The 18797-nt window shown below is 45.6% G+C and overlaps 1 protein-coding gene across 3 annotated transcripts in view; it reads right to left on the reverse strand.

The window, feature by feature from the left end:
- The window catches only part of LOC119954415 (src kinase-associated phosphoprotein 1-like), a 511846-nt gene extending 501702 nt beyond the window's left edge, over window positions 1-10144 (reverse strand). Inside the window, exons 1-3 of one of the 3 annotated variants that reach the window (XM_038779618.1) lie at window positions 9898-10144; window positions 9674-9775; window positions 282-387 (exon numbers count right to left, since the gene is read on the reverse strand). In XM_038779618.1, coding sequence (XP_038635546.1) covers window positions 282-387; window positions 9674-9710 — 143 coding nt within the window. In that variant the 5' untranslated portion in view covers window positions 9711-9775; window positions 9898-10144. The other 2 variants (XM_038779616.1, XM_038779617.1) reach the window with 2 other exon arrangements.
- Between the last annotated feature and the right edge of the window lie 8653 nt (window positions 10145-18797).

The following is an 18797-nucleotide window of genomic DNA, read 5'->3' on the forward strand; positions in this document are numbered from 1 at the left end:
GGCCAAATTGGCTGACGATTCTGCGCTGCAAGTCCTATTAACCGAGCAGAGAGCAGGCAAGAATGACATGCAGGACCCCAGACTCGTCAGCTGTCGTACATCTACAGTTAAAAGGGAAAATCCTCCCCACCCAGTTTGCCCACCAAATGGCAACTGGTTATTTGTGGTTTCTGCTGCTGCAGGCAAAGGGAGATTTGGGGTCATCAGAGCCCCAGCCAATTTTAGGCTGCAAACTACTTATGTAGAGTGACATTTAGTTTACCATGAAGCATTCCACTTACTTGTATTTCACCAGACGGAAGCCATCTAAGAGTACTTCTCTTTCATCTTTTGCCTTTCTGCTGAGCTTTTCACCTTGTAGACCTTCACCTATAAAGTATTCACAGTCTGGCCACAGGAAGGAGAAAAGAAAAATTCAAGAGTTTTTGTTAGTCACTTAACATGCGATTTTAAGAGAGTATTTTAATTAAAGCATATATAGTTCCTTTCACTGTTGTGCTTTAAGACGATTAATTTGTTATATTTCTTTGTTAGCCTCAAAACAGAGAAGTTACAGGTGCCCACACTATGGATTCTTCCAAACACGATGGGAGGTTTAATAAGAGCTGATGATCATTCAAAGATGGAGAACTGCAAAGTCCGCGCAAACACTGCTCACGTCACGACACATCGCGTAACACTTTACCAACAGGAATGGATTCCCTGAAGCAGACAGAAGTACACTTTGAAATGTAGCTGTAATGCCAAATCATGGCATCAATTTGTGCACAGCTGGCTCCCACATAACTAGATTATTTGTTTTAATGATGTTGTTTGAGGAGTACTGACCCTTTTCCTATTGGAGTGTGTTCCTCCTTATTCCGTCTATTAAAGTTTCAAATTATTTTGCATACCTCTATCAAATCTCCTCCAGATTGTCTCTACTTTATGGTCAATTACCCCACCACACCATCTGGAATCATGCTTCAAAAGTGACCATGCAAGTATTGGCACCAGAGGGCAAACAGTGCCAGTCAAATAAAAAAACAGGAACTTCGGAAGGAAAGACAACTAGTTTATCATATTATCCATTGAATTAATCAGCTGGTCATGGGAATAGTTCAATAAATTGCCTTTCTTTCAGCAGCAATGCAGACTTAGACAGATCACAATGCTTTAAGTTACTAGGATGCAGATAATATAAAATTGATCTTCATTCATCACTAGTCATGAAGAATTTGAAAACAACAATTGTTTTTTTCAAAGAACGAATAAACAGGGCAGCAGGGTGGCGCAGTGGGTTAGCCCTGCAGCCTCACAGCGCTGAGGTCCCAGGTTCGATCCCAGCCCCGGGTCACTGTCTGTGTGGAGTTTGCACAATCTCCCCGTGTTTGCGTGGGTTTCGCCCCCACAACCCAAAGACGTGCAGGCTAGGTGGATTGGCCACGCTAAATTGCCCCTTAATTGGAAAAAAATGAATCGAGTACCCTGAAGTTTTTTAAAAAAAAATAAAAAATAAACAAGCCAGAAACAAATCTAAAACAGTCAGATGACCTGTGGATAAAATGTTCATGATAGAACAGCTATGACTTCTTGAAGAACGTCACAATACATTGACACTGCGCTGTCTTGGGATAATCCAACTCCAGTAATGGGGCAAGGATCATGGCATTCCCAGGGTGTGGGTGCCACTGGCAAGGCATCCAATTGTCCATCTTCAATTACCCCAAAGAGGGCGATAGGTTTTCTTCAAAGTGGTGGATCAAAGTAGTCATAGTGATTTCAGAGAGCAGTGCAAAGAAAAAGTCAAACACATGGAGACTAGAGTCTCCTCTACTTTAGTTTGCTCCTTCTCTTGTACAGAATCCCAACTGGCATAAACCCCTTCCATTCACCATTGTGCAGAATCCCAATGGGTCCAGGCCCCTTTTCATTGACGTTTCCTGCACACAATTCCAGGTGGCTCAAATCCCTTGCCATTCACTTAAGGAGAAGGAGTTCTGACCCAAGCACGTTTAAACATTTATATCCTGGTCCATTTGCCAAGTACTTAATGTTCACTTCACTGAGCACAGTGAAGCCACTTGAGGAAATTCTCCCAATGTATACAAAATTTTAAAAAGTGGTTTTAACTCAATGTTATGTATTTTTTGGACCAGATTGTGGAAGAATGACTAAATTCTTCCAGTGTAAAGATTTGCAAATCGGTTTTATTTTTAGTTGAAATTTGCACAAATAAATATTTATCCAGGCAGTATTTTTTAAATTAAGCTGCGAGATGGCCAAGTATCAGTGTTATGTTAAAAAACAGAGACCAGCCGTATGCGGGCCTGCTGCCCAGGTCTGAACATCAGATTGATGGGATAAAGTAGGTGTGGAATGTGTTTTGAAAGGCAGATAGTTTGAAATTGTGAGGATTCCACCCATGAAATGAGAGTAGTTTTGGTTGGGACAGAAGTGTAAAGCCCGCTGAGAAGGTTGTTAGAAACCCATCAGTGGCATTTGCCTCATAGCTGGGAGCTTACAGCTTTGTTCCAGGAAGAATCTTTGAGCTGGGTCAGTGCTTGAAGTACAGACAAGTGTGTTTAAGTGACTGGAGACAGATCAACATCAAATTCTTCCAGTGGGATTGCACTGCTCGAAGGGAATAAGGTGGGAAAAGTTTCATTGACTACTTTAGTAGTCATGAAAAGTACTATATAAATGAAAGTACTTTTTGTAAAATGCACTAATTTAGGGGCTCTCATACTGTATGATTTAGCAATCATCTCCTTCTAAAGAGCTTTCATTGGAAATATAGGGAAAAATGTCACTAGAATAAGTGCAGCTGAAAGAGTTACTTTGCCTCTGATGTCTCCAGGAGTGGTTAACACACAGAAGAAAGTGTCCAGTAGCTTCACTCCGGAGTGAAATGCCTTCTACATTAGAGCCACTTTCTGTAACAGAAATTGATCAGGTCAAACTGTGCATTGTGACTAAGCAATCCTTCCTGTGAAATGTCATTCTTGGTTAATTCAATAAAATTCATTGGGAGTGTATGGGAAGGAAAATTTAGAATAGCCGGATGCACGTTAGCAACAAACTGAGATAATATATTGGAACAGAATTTAATAACAGTTCACCCGGGTCTGACGAAGGTTGTGTTCAAACCCCGTGCCTGTGCATGAAATCTAAGCTAACACTCAGTGCAGAACCGAGGGGGTGCGGCACTGCTGGCAATGTCAGTACCGAGGGGGTGCGGCACTGTCGGTGGTGTCAGTACCGAGGGGGTGCGGCACTGTTGCCAATGTCAGTACCGAGGGGGAGCGGCACTGCTGGCAATGTCAGTACCGAGGGGGTGCGGCACTGTCGGTGGTGTCAGTACCGAGGGGGTGCGGCACTGCTGGCAATGTCAGTACCGAGGGGGAGTGGCACTGTCGGCAATGTCAGTACCGAGGGGGAGCGGCACTGTCGGTGGTGTCAGTACCGAGGGGGTGCGGCACTGTCGGCAATGTCAGTACCGAGGGGGAGCGGCACTGTCGGTGGTGTCAGTACCGAGGGGGTGCGGCACTGTCGGTGGTGTCAGTACCGAGGGGGTGCGGCACTGTCGGCGGTGTCAGTACCGAGGGGGTGTGGCACTGTCAGTGGTGTCAGTACCAAGGGGGTGCGGCACTGTTGCTGATGTCAGTACCGAGGGGGTGCGGCACTGTTGCTGATGTCAGTACCGAGGGGGTGCAGCACTGTCGGTGGTGTGAGTACCGAGGGGGTGCAGCACTGTCGGTGGTGTGAGTACCAAGGGGGTGCGGCACTGTTGCTGATGTCAGTACCGAGGGGGTGCGGCACTGTTGCTGATGTCAGTACCGAGGGGGTGTGGCACTGTTGCCGATGTCAGTACCGAGGGGGTGCAGCACTGTTGCTGATGTCAGTACCGAGGGGGTGCGGCACTGTTGCTGATGTCAGTACCGAGGGGGTGTGGCACGGTCAGGGATGTCAGTACCGAGGGGGTGCGGCACTGTTGCTGATGTCAGTACCGAGGGGGTGCGGCACTGTTGCTGATGTCAGTACCGAGGGGGTGCGGCACTGTCGGTGGTGTCAGTACCGAGGGGGTGCGGCACTGTCGGTGATGTCAGTACAAAGGGGGTGCAGCACTGTCAGTGGTGTCAGTACCGAGGGGGTGCGGCACTGTTGCCGATGTCAGTACCGAGGGGGTGCGGCACTGTTGCTGATGTCAGTACCGAGGGGGTGCGGCACTGTCGGTGGTGTCATGTTCAGATGAGGTTTAAACCAATGCTCCAGTTCTTATGTGGAAATAAAAGATCCCAGGACGCTAAAGAGCAGAGGAATTCTCCTGGCATATATTTAACCCTTAATCAAACAGATTATCTGGTGACCACTGTTCATGGGACCTTGTCATGCACAAGTTGGCTGTTGAGTTTTTCACAACAGGGATTGTTCTTCAAAAAGTAGTTAATTGGTTGTTAAGCATATCCCAAGCTTGCATTTATACAAGACCTTTCTTTACTCTAAATCACAGAATCATACAGTACAGAAGAGGCTGTTCGGCCTATTCAGCCTTCATCAACAAAACAAGCTAACCTACCCTAATCCCACTTCCCAGCACTTGGCCTTGGATGTTGTGACATTTCAAGTGCTCATCCTGGTACCTTTTAAAGATTGTGAAGTTTCCTGCCTCAGCTATCCTCCCAGGCCGTGCATTCCAGATCCCCATCACCCTCTGGGTGAAAAATCGCTTCTTCAAATCCCCTCCAAACCTCCTGCCTTCCACCTTAAAATGTATGCCCTCTTGTTATTGACCCTTCAACTAAATGGCAAAGATAGTTTAGCAAAAACACAAGAGATCTCAAACTTTCTTGATAAGCTGAGCAGGTGTCACTGTTTGAACCTTGCTGCTACCGGGGTTATTCCACTGTAAAATGTAACTAATAACAGCTCTGATAATAGAAGAATAAATGCAGCAACTGGCCACTCCATTCAGTGCTTTGAACTAGCTTCAGGCCAATAGAATTGCACCAGGATATCTTTAGCCCTTCACCTCCTCTACATCTAGGCCCATGGTGGCAAGGACAACAAATTTACATTTATATAACACCTCTCCGAACACCACAAGTTCTTAATTGGCTGTGAGTGCAGACACTAAAACACAACAAGTTCCACAAACATGGAATAAATGACCAGGTCATCCATTTTGGATTGCTTGCAGGATGAATGTTTGCCGCAATCATATAACTCATTTTTTTTAAAAGCTGAAGGGACTGAGCATGCAAGTGCATAATTAATGAGAAAGTGTGCAAAATGGATGAGGGACAAAACTGGTCAGTCATAGTGAAAGTAGGAGACAAAGAAACAAGAGACAACATCAAAAAGCAACCTACACAAAGTCAGAAAGATTTCATCGTTCAGTGTTCTGCTCTCTCAGCTCACTGAGAGAGGTGCAGTGCAGTCAACAAGCAGAACATACACCAACTGCACAGGCAGCTGTTACAGCAAGCTGAAATATCTTTCATTCTAGCCTGATCGAGAGAGAGAGAGAGACAGACAGACAAAATATACCGCTGTAGTTTCCTGTCAAAAACAAAAGCACTATCCCTGAATGACCACAAACACTTTGTGATTCAGAGTACATGCAGTTCACTCCCCTCGCCACACCGGACAATGAGCGAGCCTTGTCATTGAAAAAAATATTTCCATGACGTGTAACAATTTTCTCGTCAGCAGCAGAAAATTGTAACTGTGTTAATGAAACATCATCACTGTATGAAAACAACCGGTCACAAAATCTAAACTGGATACCTGCCAACGAATCGGGCTCAATAAAATCAATTTAAGTTTTTCTTCGCAAATGTCACACACCTCATGGAGGCAGTAATAAATGTTAACAAAACTCATAAGCAATTTCAGAATGAAAACCTGGTCATACTCGTGTGTGGACATTTGATGTGACCATGCCGTTTGTGCCAACTTGCTGTTCATAAATTGACTGCCACGTTTCCTACAGAACAATAGTGGCTACACTGTAAATTGTACACTTTACATAGAACATACAATGCAGAAGGAGGCCATTCAGCCCATCGAGTCTGCACCGACCCGCTTAACCCCTCACTTCAACCCTATCCCCGTAACCCAATAACCCCACCTAACCTTTTTTGGACACTAAGGGCAATTTAGCATGGCCAATCCACCTAACCTCCACGTCTTTGGACAGTGGGAGGAAACCGGAGCACCCGGAGGAAACCCACGCAGACACAGGGAGAACGTGCAGACTCCGCACAGAGAGTCACCCAGCGGGGAATCGACCCTGGTGCTGTGAAGCCACAGTGCCAGCCACTTGTGCTGCTGTGCTTTGGGGCAGCCTTGCGTTGTGAAAGGTTCTCCCAATGCAAACTGGTTGTTTCTGCAGGAAAATTATACGGTCCTGGTCCTCTTATTCAAAGCCTGGGCTTGGTGTTCTGACTCAGTGAAGAGGTTCGATCCAAATACCAGACTCGGGGTGCATCATGTGACACTTGTGGACAACAATTCCCAGGGTGCATTTGTGCCAAATACCATCACTCTGATTTTTATTTTTTAAAAAATAAATTTCGACTATCCAATTATTTATTTTTTTCCAATCAAAGGGCAATTTAGAGTGACCGATTCACCCACCCAACACATCATCTGATTTTCATTTGTAAAGTTCATCAAGTCTATCCTTTTAGGCAGCAGACCACCTTCTCCATCAGCTGCCTGCCAAAACAGTGAAAGTGGAAATGCCCCGTGATTCCAGAGCCATTAAGCAACGTGCTAATTTTACATTTTGGCACCAATTGGACTCTCATGGGATATCAAAACATATTTCCACTCCCCACCCACATATTTGAAGCATCTTCGATTCTACAAACAACAACTGAACACAAACTATCAGCTGCCATTAAAATTAAGTGTTGAATGTTTGCTTTCATCTCAAAGGAACAGGGTCAAAGATCGTCATCATTGCTCTGGTTAGACCCCATGTGAAGTGTCTGCACACTGCACCACAGTAAAGATATATTGACCTTGGAGGAAGTAGGGTGGCACAGTGGCTAGCACTGCTGCCTCACAGCACCAAGGTCCCAGGTTCTATCCCAGCTCTGGGTCACTGTCCATGTGGAGTTTGCACATTCTCCCCGTGTTTGTGTGGGTTTCGCCCCCACAACGCAAAGATGTGCAGGCTAGGCGAATTGGCCACGCTAAATTGCCCCTTAATTGGAAAAAATTAATTGGGTACTCTAAATTATTTTTTTTTAAAGAAGACCTTGGAGGAAGTACAGAACAGATTCACCAGAATTGATGTGGGACCAAAAGGGTAAACTTCGGATAAAATCAGGGTGCGAAGGCGAGAACATGAAGGATATTCTAATTGAAATTATTTAGCAACTTGATGGAATACAGAAACCAAGCAACTATACCTCTAACATGCAGGTGGTGAAGATGAACATTTTATCACTATTTTTATTTTTGTTTCAGTGCCAGCAGTCTTTTGGCCGAAGGCGTTTTTGAAGGGGGGGGGGGGGGGGGAATTAGGCTGATTTCCACATTTGTCTGGCCAGAGTAAGGAAGGTGATACTCCAGAGGGGGGTCAGGCTGACACGGGAGGAGAGTTTGCGGTGCATGCAGGTGCGAGACTTTGCGAGGAAGGTTTTCCCCACCTTCCCGATAGAGCCTTCATCCTCATTGCTGGAGAGGGTGGTCATCTCAGAGATTTATGGGAGGATTTTGGAGGAGGATAACGGGTCCATGGAGGAGATCAAGGCCAAGTGGGAAGGGGAGGTGGGAGCAGTGTTGGAGGAGGGAATGTGGTATGAGGTGCTGTGGAGGGTGAATGCCTCAACCTCATATGCGAGGCTGGGTTGATACATTTGAAGCTGGTGTACAGTGTTCACCTGACGAAGTCAAGGATTAACCAACTTTTTTAGGGGGTGGAGCGGTGTCGGAGGGGCCCTGCGAATCATGTGCATTTGCTCTGGTCCTGCTCAAAGTTGGAAAGTTCATGGAGGGCAGTTTGCACAGAGATGTGGAGCCCAGTCCCCCGGAAGCCATTTTCAGGGTGCCGGATCAGGCGAAGTTACCGGCAAGAGCTGCAGACGGGTGTTTTAGCCTTCACCTCATTGATCATTCCTGTTGGGATTGACGTCAACTTGTCCATCCTGTGTCTCAGAGTGGCGAGGGAACCTACTGGAGTTCTTAGCCCTGGAGAAGGTGAAATTTGTGCTAAGGGGGGCATGTGATGGGTTCCATAAGAGTTGGGGTTTGTTCATTCTCCATTTTGGAGAGTTGGTTACCATTGACTGTTGAATGGTGGGGTTCCTTTTGGGTGGGGGGTTCAATGTGTTGGATGGAGAACAGGAGAGTCCAGAACAAGGGGACATAACCTTACATTTCGAGTCAGTCTGTTCAAGGGTGCTGTCAGGAAGCACTTCCTCACAGTGAGCAGTGCAAGTCTGGAATGCCCTCAAAAAGCTGTGTGGCTATGGTCAACTCAAATTGACTAACCAGTTTAAATGTTTACAGAACGGGTGGTAAATGGAGCTAAGGTACCGAACAACCAGGTTTTAACCAGAAAGGCAGAACAGCTGGATGGGTTGAACCTGGTTTACGCACTTCAGCATTAGCAAGTGGAAACTCTCAGCACTGAGCAGCAGAATAATGTACAGTGCATCTTAATGCAAGCAGCAAACTACAAACATGATTTTGTCAGAGATATTTTATAAAATTCTAAAAGGACATATAGCTGATGTTTCAGATGTATTCCAACCACGGTTGGTTCTTAAAGACTCAAGCGGCCCCGGAGTGAGTCCGCAGCCATTTTGCGAGTTTCCCGAATGGCAGGACCACATTAGAAACACAGCATGGGGAATTTGGCCAATCGGAGGCGGAGAATAGCGGGGCAGGCCTCAGGGAATGGCCCGAGGTGGTGGATACTCGGCGTGGCATACTCCCCGAGTCCGCCGCTTTTCGGGCGGGCGGAGAATCGCGGAACTGGCACCGGTCCCAATTTCATGGGGGTAAACAGATTCTCCGCCCCATCGCCGAACGCGATTTCGGGATTGGTGTGCGGAGAATACAGCCCAACATCTGGCACCATCTGGGTCATGCCATTGGACAGCAATATCACTCAAGCCAGCTGAGGATTTTTTGTTCATTCATTCATAACTGGGCCAGCCTGCATAACCCAACCCTAATTGCCCTTGAGAAGGTGGTGGTGAGCTGCCTTCTTGAACTGCTGCCGTCCGCGTGGTGTAGGTACACCCACAGTGCTGTTGGGGAGGGGGTTCCAGGATTTTGATATGGCAATGTTCTTCCAAGTCACTGTGCCCCTATTGACAGCCCAACGGGGCACACCAACAAATCGGCAAAGTGTCAGCATTGAGTGATGACCTTGTCGAGACCATTTTCAAACCAACATTAAAATACACAGCACTATGTTTCCAGAAGGACAGAGCTGGCAAACTGGGCCTATCAACAGTCCCTCTCCAAAAAAAAGTCTCTTTCTTGTCAATGTAGACAGCTCCTCGTCCAAAAGTGAGTTCGCGTCATCCCACCAACCCGGGTACAAGCCGCTCCCTGTTTGAGAGAAGCCAAATATCCAGTGGAAATTGTTCAGCCCCCCTTCCTTCCTGGTCCAAATACAGGAGAGGAATTTGAACACATTCATTGTAATTTCAGATTAGAATATTACCTTCCAGAAGTCTCCTGATTTCCTCGGGTATGGCCATGATTCAGGTAGCGGTGTTTCCGGAACAGTTACAAGCGGAAAACTCTCGTGGTTACTTGTTCTCATCTAGCGGAAAGCGAGATCGATCTTGTTAAGAGGGCGTGAGAGAGTTAAAGTTTACAGCAGTTTGACATAAAACTTTGCAGCAAGCTGCCTGATGTGGTACATTTTTAAACAGTGTAACTGACCAAGTGGCTCCTTGTGTGTTTCAGGTGTTCCTGCCGAGGATTCAATGCAAAAGGCACGTTACTGATTAATAAACCCGGAATTGATAGATGCAGCCACCTCTCACACTCGAAATTTATTCTCTTTAAAGCGACTGTGTCTTTATGAAAAATGCTTTTTTTTTAACGTCAGACACAAAGATGCAAAAATCTAGAAAGCCCGTTGCGTTGGAAATTTGTTATATTTGAATGGTACTTTTAACACAACAAAACATAACAGAACACGCTTCCACAGGAGCGTTACCAGACAGAATTTGACACGCAGTCACATGAGGAGATACTGGGTTAAAGAGGTAGGGTTGAAAGGGAGTCTTGAAATGAAAGGTGGTAGAGAAAGCAGAGGTTTATAGAGGGAATTGCAGACTTTGATTGATTGATTTATATCTATTGTCACGTGTACTGAAGTACAGTGAAAAGTATTTTTCTGCGGCCAAGGAAACATACACAGTATGTACATAGAAGACAAAAGAATAATCAACAGAGTACATTGACAATGGTATATCAACATATAGTGATTAGTTACAGTGTGAAACAAGGTCAAACAATGATGTGGAGATGCCGGCGTTGGACTGGGGTGAGCACAGTAAGAAGTCTTACAACACCAGGTTAAAGTCCAACAGGTTTGTTTCAAACACGAGCTTTCGGAGCACGGCTCCTTAAGGAGCCGTGCTCCGAAAGCTCGTGTTTGAAACAAACCTGTTGGACTTTAACCTGGTGTTGTAAGACTTCTTACTAAGGTCAAACAAGAGCAGCATAGGGCGTCGTGAATAGTGTTGTTACAGGGAACAGATCAGTCTGAGGGAGAGTCGTTGAGGAGTCTAGTAGCTGTGGCGAAGAAGCTGTTCCTCTGTCTGGATGTGCGGGTCTTCAGACTTCTGTATCTTCTGGAAGAAGACAAAGCCTGGCTGTGAGGGGTCTCTGATAATGCTGTCTGCCTCCCTGAGGCAGCGAAGGTGTAGACAGAATCAATGGGAGGATGGCAAGCTTGTGTGATGCGTTGGGCTGAGTTCACCACACTCTGCACTTTCTTGCGATCTTGGGCCGAGCAGTTATCATACCAAGGTGTAATGCAGCTGGATAGGATGCTCTCTATGGTACATCTGTAGAAGTTTGTGAGAGTGGATGCAGATATGCTGAATTTCTTTAGCTTCCGTAGGAAGTAGAGATGTTGTTGGGCTTTCTTGACTGTTGCATCAACGTGAGTGGACCAGGACAGACTGTTGGTGATTGTGACCCCCAGGAACTTAAAGCTATCGATCTTCGGAACTTAAAGCTATCTCTACTTCAGAGCAATTGATGTAGGCGGGGGGGGGGGGGGGGGGGGGGGGGTCGTGCTACTGTGGTGTTGTGCAAAGCAAATAAAGGCATGATGGAAAAACTAGTCAAGTTTCTTGGTACAATGAAATTTAAACTGACTTCGCATAACCTAAGGCACAAATACAAGCAGAAAAGGCAACTTGACCCGAAAACTTGCTGACTCTAAATTCGTATAAAACTCAGTCGTCATACCCCAGAGCAGTCTAAATACACAAGATAAGCTAGAACTAGTTTCTTTCGATACTTAAACAAGTCTGCTCCGTTTCTTAAACATGCGATCAAAAGACAAGATAATGATATGAGACCCCGAGTCCTCTAAAGGTCAGCAAGGTGACGCCAGTTTTATGATATTGCTTATGTTTTACTTTTGATCAAATTCCTGACCAAGCTGTATTCATGTTATCTTGATTCTATAATGTATAAATATCGTCGTATTTGTCTGTAATAGCGCAGACTTGGGATGGACCCAGCAGTTTGTATTTGACTGCTTTCAGACTCCAAGTTTCAGCCATTTCTGCATGCAGACAGCTGTAATTCGTAAACAAAGCTTAGTTTTGTTTTCTTAACGAGCGTTGTTGAATCTTTCTATCACAGTCCAGAAGCGGGAAAAATAAGAACTACAACATTACGCTTCCTGAAGTCGATAATAGGTTGGGGGGGGGGGGGGGGGGGAAACATGGGGAAATTGGGTGTTGGGGTGAGGTGGGAAATGTATTTCTGGGGGTTCCAGGCATAGGTGATTATTTTTTTTCTTATCCACCATTTTTGCATATTCATCTTCAACCACTGGTCAGACAAGGTGAACTTTATTGAGGCATTCACCAGAGAGGTAACAGTGATCATTTGCACTAAGGTAAGATCTCTAATGAAGCAACATGCCCAAGATGCTCTATAAAGGGTACTGGACATCAAGCAGGGACAGGGAGGTAAGAAGAGGTGATCAGAAATTCAATCAATGAGATGTGTTTTGAAGGTGGAGAAAGATATGGTAAATTGAAAGATTTACTTAAAATTCATTCTTGGGATATGGGTGTTGAAGGTAAGGTTGGCACTTATTACCCAGTCCTCGTTGCCCTGAGACAGATGGATGGGATTGGGGGGGGGGGGGGGGGGGGGAGAGGTTTCTTGAACACTGCTGGATTACTTTGGAGAGCAGTTAAGGGTTTACCACAGTGGCATGGAGTCACGTATACTGTAGACTAGCTGAGGACAGCAAGTTTCCTTCCTTAACAATTGAGCTTTTACAGCAACTTGTTCACCTTTCCTACCAACAAAGTCATGGGTGAGAAAGGTTTGATAATTTAATCCTGGTGACTGTCAAAGTCTTGGAGAGGAGATTTACTAGAATGGTATCAGTGATAAGGGGCTTCAGTTATGTGGAGAGACTGGAGAAGCTAGAATTCTTCTTCTTAAAGTAGAGAAGGTTAAGATGAGATTCAATAGAGGCCAACCAGACATGAATAGATTTGATAGGTTAAATAAAGAGAAACGGTTTCCAGTGGCAAATTGATTAGTTACCAGATGATGAATTGGATCCTCGGTCCGTTAAGCATTTTACATCGGGGATCAGTAGACTTTCGCTGGATAAAGATATGAAGGGATGGGGAGCCACACCAGATGGATGGAGATAAATCACAACCCAAGCATGATCTCACTCAATAGCAGAACAGGCTCGAGGGGCTGAATGGCCTACGACTATCCCTGTGTACTGAAAGTCATTAATGGAGCTAAAAGGATGACTTTCGTTTTGCCAGAATAAAATTGGGAAGGGTCTGGCTCACCCATGGCTTCTATCAGAGAAATAGCCCTACTTGGGTTTCAGTGGAATGTCCTATTTAGTCAAGAGTTTTACGTCTAGGATTTTTAAAAAATAGGTCACAGGGGAAAAAATTGGATGAGCCACTTAAAGATGAAACGGAAGTATCTGCTATAATCTGAATTAACTGGAGCGATTAATTGGTGTTACAGAGGTTGAAAACTTTTTTTTGTAACACTGTTCACAGAGTTAGGAACAAATTTGCACCTTTGCTGAGCTGTGGGTGTTTCAAAAATAGTTTAGTTGAATTAGTCTGATTCTTGAAGCTTTTTAACGGGCGCTGGGACTGTGTGTGAAACACAGGTTTCAACATCAAACTGTCTTGTGTTGCATCTGTGGAATTTTCTCAAAATAGCACAGGTCCAGATGTTAAATTCATCACTTCTCAAATCAGAGTTATGGCTCAAAAAGCATAATTCCGGTAATTCTGTGCGTTTCTTTTCACATTTTTGTTTATCTTGGGCATTTATTTTATCCACACTGGATCACTGCTGTAAAGTTGAACAATGTTTCATTTCATTTTTCACTCCCAGTTCAAGTATTCCATTATTTAAATCAGTTAATTATTAAAATACTAGTGGGCTAGTAATGAAAAATAACTACTAGAAAAACAATACAGAAATTAACATTAGCTTCTTTAAAATGAACAATGGTCTCCAGGATACAAAGCATGGTAAAGTTTAGCATTTTAGCGAGAGGAATTATTCTATTCTGCAGTTCGGGTAAGATTCATGAGCATGATCTCATTTATGATTTCATCAGCGTTGCTTCGATGAGTCCCTGTCATATAAAAGTCCCTTGGCGATCTATTTTAAACTCTCTAGGTATTCATTGTAAATAGGTTAAAGATTTCTCCATTTCTTTTCCTTACTTGAAAATAATTTCTATTTTTTTCAACTCCCTGATGGCTTGCTTGTATAGGTATCACACAATGGTAGCTCTAAGTCATTCAGAACAAAAGATTTCCAGTTGCATTTGTGCTCATTGTTGAATTAGCTAACTTAGCCTGGGCAGCAGTCCAACAACAACCTCATGCATTTATATAGCATCTTTAACAGTGTAAAAATGTCTTAAAGTGCTTCACAGGAATGAATGTAGACAAAAATCTACGTTGAGATGAAGACAGGGATATTGGATTTACCAAAAACCAACTGGTTAAGTCAATGTTTATGCTCCATGCATTTCTATGACCTTATCAATCATAACTTCTTTATTCAGAAAGAGTGAGAGGCCGAAAGCAGGAGGAAACTACAGACCAACTGGCTTATCATCCGTCAGAGGGAAAATATTAGAAATTATTAGGAAAGATGTTATGGGATGACATTTGGAAAAGTTCAAGGAAATCAGGCTGAGTCATCATGGTTTTGTGAAAGTGACATCATGTTTAACCAATTTATTGGATTTGTTTGAAGAGTTAACTTGGGGTAGATTGAAGATTGACTAGCTAACAGGAAACAGTGGGTAGATATATATGGGTCTTTTTCTGGTTGGCCAGATGTAATCAATGGTGTCCCACAGGGATTCATACTCACGCCTCAATTCTTTACAATTTATATATATAACTAGGGTGGAGTGACTGAAGGTATAGTTGCTAAAGCTGCTGATAACACAAAGATAGGTCGGAAAGTAAGTGGTGAAGAGGACATAGGATGCTACAAAGGGATATAGATAGGTTAAGTGACTGGGCAAATGGAGTATAATGTGGGGGAAACATGAAACTGTCCATTTTAGCAGGAAGAAAAAAAATGAAGTGTATTATCTAAATAATGAGAAATTGCAGAACTCTGAGATAAAGAGGGATCGAGGTGTCCATGTGCATGTATCACAAAAGGTTGGTATGCAGGTTGTAAGTAATTAGGAAAGCTCATAGAATTCTATCATTAATTGCAAGGGGAATTGAATATGAAAATAGGGATTTTATGCTTCGGTTGCACAGGCCATTGATGACAGCACATCTGGAATACTGTGTACAGTTTTGGTCTCTTTATTCAAAGAAGGATGTAAATGCATTTGAAGCAGTTCATGGAAGATTTCACGATTAATACCTGGAATGGAAGGGTTGACTTATGAGGAAAGGTTGGACAGGCGAGGAATGTGTACGCTGGAGTTTAGAAGAGTAAGAGTCGGGCAGCACGGTGGCACAGTGGTTAGCATTGCTGCCTACGGCGCTGAGGACCTGGGTTCGAATCCCGCCCCTGGGTCACTGTCCGTGTGGAGTTTGCACATTCTCCCCGTGTCTGCGTGGGTTTCACCTCCACAACCCAAAGATGTGCAGGGTAGGTGGATTGGCCACGCTAAATTGCCTCTTAATTGGAAAAAATAATTGGGTACTCTAAATTTATAAAAATAAAAAAAATAAAAAGAAGAGTAAGAGTCGACTTTATTGAACCCTAAATGATCCTGAGGAGTGAATTTTGAAGAGGATGTTTCCTCTTATGGAAGAATCGAGAACTTGGGGTCACTGTTAAAAAATAAGGGGTCACCCATTTAAGACATGATGTGGGGAAGTATTTTGAAAATGAAATGAAATGAAAATCGCTTATTGTCACAAGTAGGCTGCAATGAAGTTACTGTGAAAAGCCCCTAGTCACCACATTCCGGCTCCTGTTCGGGGAGGCGTGCTGCTGGCCTGCCTTGGTCTGCTTTAAAAGCCAACTATTTAGCCCAGTGTGCTAAACAGAGGGTTCTGGCTTTATAACTCTCTTCCTCAAAAGGCATGTTTTTAGACTAGAGCTGGACAGATTCTTAACAAGCAAAGCAGGGGGGGGGGGGGGGTGAAAGGTTATTGGGGGTAGGTGGGAATAATAAGACCATAAGAGCATAAGACATAGGAGCAGAATTAGGCCACTCGGCCCATCGGGTCTGCTCTGCCATTCAATCATGGCTGATATTTTCTCATCCCCATTCTCCTGCCTTCTCCCCATAACCCCCGATCCCCTTATTAATCAAAATCCTATCTCTCTCTGTCTTAAAGACACTCAGTGAATTGGCCTCCACAGCCTTCTGCATCAAAGAGTTCCACAGATTCACCACCCTCTGGCTGAAGAAATTCCTCCTCATCTCTGTTTTAAAGGAATGTCCCTTTAGTCTGAGATGGTGCTCTCTGTTTCTAGTTTTTCCTACAAGTGGAAACATCCTCTCCACATCCACTTTATCCAGGCCACGCAGTATCTTGTAAGTTTCAATAAGATCCCCATCATCATTCTCAACTCCGAGAACAGACCCAGAATCGTCAAACGTTCCTCATGCGACAAGTTCTTCATTCCAGGGATCATTCTTGTGAACATCCTCTGGACCCTTTCCAAGGCCAGCACATCCTTCCTTAGATACGGGGCCCAAAACTGCTCACAATACTCCAAATGGGGTCTGACCAGAGCCTTATACAGCCTCAGAAATACCTCCCTGGTCTTGTATTCTAGCCCTCTTGACATGAGGGGTAATTTAGCATGGCCACTCCACCTACCCTGCATATCTTTGGGTTGTAGGGGCGAAACCCACGCAAACACGGGGAGAATGTGCAAACCCCACACGGACAGTGACCCAGAGCCGGGATCGAACCTGGGACCTCAGAGCCGTGAGGCAGCAGGGCTAACCCACTGCGCCACCGTGCTGCCCACCGCATTTGCATGCATTTAAATGTGGTTAGCGGTTTGGACACAATATGCTCCGCATGATGCTCCCTCCTCTCAGGCGGAAATCTCGCGGGCATGAATTACTACAAGTATTGACAAACATGGACAGGGCGCTATGGCTGCGGACGGAGGGCAAGAGGGTAAAATCACTGAAAAACCATTTGACACTCTCGGGCTTGCAGTGGCGTGGCTGCCTGGTCCAGGGGCAGTACTGGGTCGTGACTTGGTGCCAAGTCCGTGGACTTGGGGTGTCCTGGGATCGGGGTGGCCTGGCTCAGACCCCTATTACTGCAGTCTGTCTTTTAAACAAACTCCTTTTCTGCTACTAACAGGCTCCTGGCTGTTCACACTGCTGAGTGCTGCCTGTGTCCTTTAAATGCTCAGAAGCCCTCGGGACAGCTGGGAGCCCACCCTCTGGACATCCTCATATCCAAACTGTATCATCAATGGCCAAGCTCAATCAGGAGCCCGCTACGTGTTGGCACTCCTCAGAAGTGCTGAGGAAGCAGGGGATCTGCAGAGCTCATCTCAACCAGAGGCCACCTGCACCGCCGCCTTTGCTACCCTCCCTGATTCTTTGCCCCTGTCAGGGCAGAGGAACCATCAGTGACCCCCACCCCTCAGGATCACCAGCTGTGTCCTCCTGGTGAGATTGGCAGCACTGACTGCCTCTGCCACTTCCTCCCAGGCAGTGTTCAGGAGGGTGGGATTGAGTCTGCGACCTACCCTGGGGAAGAGGGTGTCCCTCCTCTCCTCACTGGAATGGAGCTGTGGGTCCATCGCAGACACCCGGCCTCAGGGGCAGGTCTTCTATAAGCAATCTCCGTGGCTGCAGTGAGTGTGGTGAGTGGAGTGCCTAAAAACAGCTCCAGGTGCCAGACTCTTCGACCTAACTCGGGCCCAATGGTTCCAATGCCCACTGGGCCAGGAATTCTTCGGAATTCGCGCCTGCAGAGTGCTAGCCTATTAGCATGTCCTGAATCGCTCCACAAATAGCACACCCAATGGGAACATGAGCCGCATGCAATTCAGTCCCGGCGTCAACACTTAGGGCGATTCAACTAAAAGGGAACAAAGTCCCATATTGAGCGCGCTTAGCCACATGTTTCCTGACGCTCGCAATGCCGGGAAGCACATGACTATAACATACCACCTGTGTTGGATGAGGGGTCTAAGTGGGGAACGTGCAGCCGAGGCTGCACTTAGCCCCGTTCTGTACATGAGCAGCTCCGCTCGCCGGAACTCCTCAGTGCAGCGAGAGATCGGGATGCCAGTTTGAAATAGCGTCCAGATCTCCAAAGCCTCCAACATGGCCCCCAAGGGAAGGACCTCGGCCCCCCTCCCCAAACACCCACACAGGGCCAATTGCCAGTACACAGAAAAAAGCCAGCTTGGCACATTGGCAGTGCCAACCTGGCAATGCCCCTGCCAGCACCACCTGGGCCCCTTGGAAGTGCCAGGCTGGCACCCACATGACTGTGCCAGGCTGACGGTGCAAGGGTACCACCCTATCTAAAGGGCATGCACTTGGGGAACTTCGGATCCAGTGTGAGGACCAGTGCTGAACAGCGCTCACCCTATTGGTGCTGCACTTCGGGTACCTCGAGAAACTGCACATTAAAGTGAGACTAGCTGTCTCGCTTTAATGTGCAGATTTGCTAAAAAGTGATCCCACCCACAATGGGCAGATATACATCCCAATGTCTCATGAGATCGTGTTAGATATCGCGAGGCGTTGTGAGCCAGTTGATCCCAGGAACAGGGTCTCCCAGTTTCTATTGGCAACGCTGTGCTGCGGCGAGCTGCTTTTCATGCGCAGCGTGGCCATTGAGTCTTGCCCTCAGTCTCCCAAATGGAGAATTTTGCCCCCTATTTCCTTTTTTTGCTTTAGCTTCTGGCTTTTAATGGCATCTGTTGTTTAAGGTAATGTTTCTTTTGTTTTTAATGAATTTTGATATTAAGAGAGAAAACCTCCACACCCAAGCTATAAGCTATGATCACATCTCAATCCTGCCCTCCTGGCTGCTCCAGGACCTGGCAACGAAACTCACACTTAGTGACAGGACATTCTTTTTTCCATCGGGGAAAAACGTGCTGCT

This window comes from Scyliorhinus canicula, chromosome 19, assembly GCF_902713615.1.
Source record: "Scyliorhinus canicula chromosome 19, sScyCan1.1, whole genome shotgun sequence".
Classification (NCBI taxonomy): domain Eukaryota; kingdom Metazoa; phylum Chordata; class Chondrichthyes; order Carcharhiniformes; family Scyliorhinidae; genus Scyliorhinus; species Scyliorhinus canicula.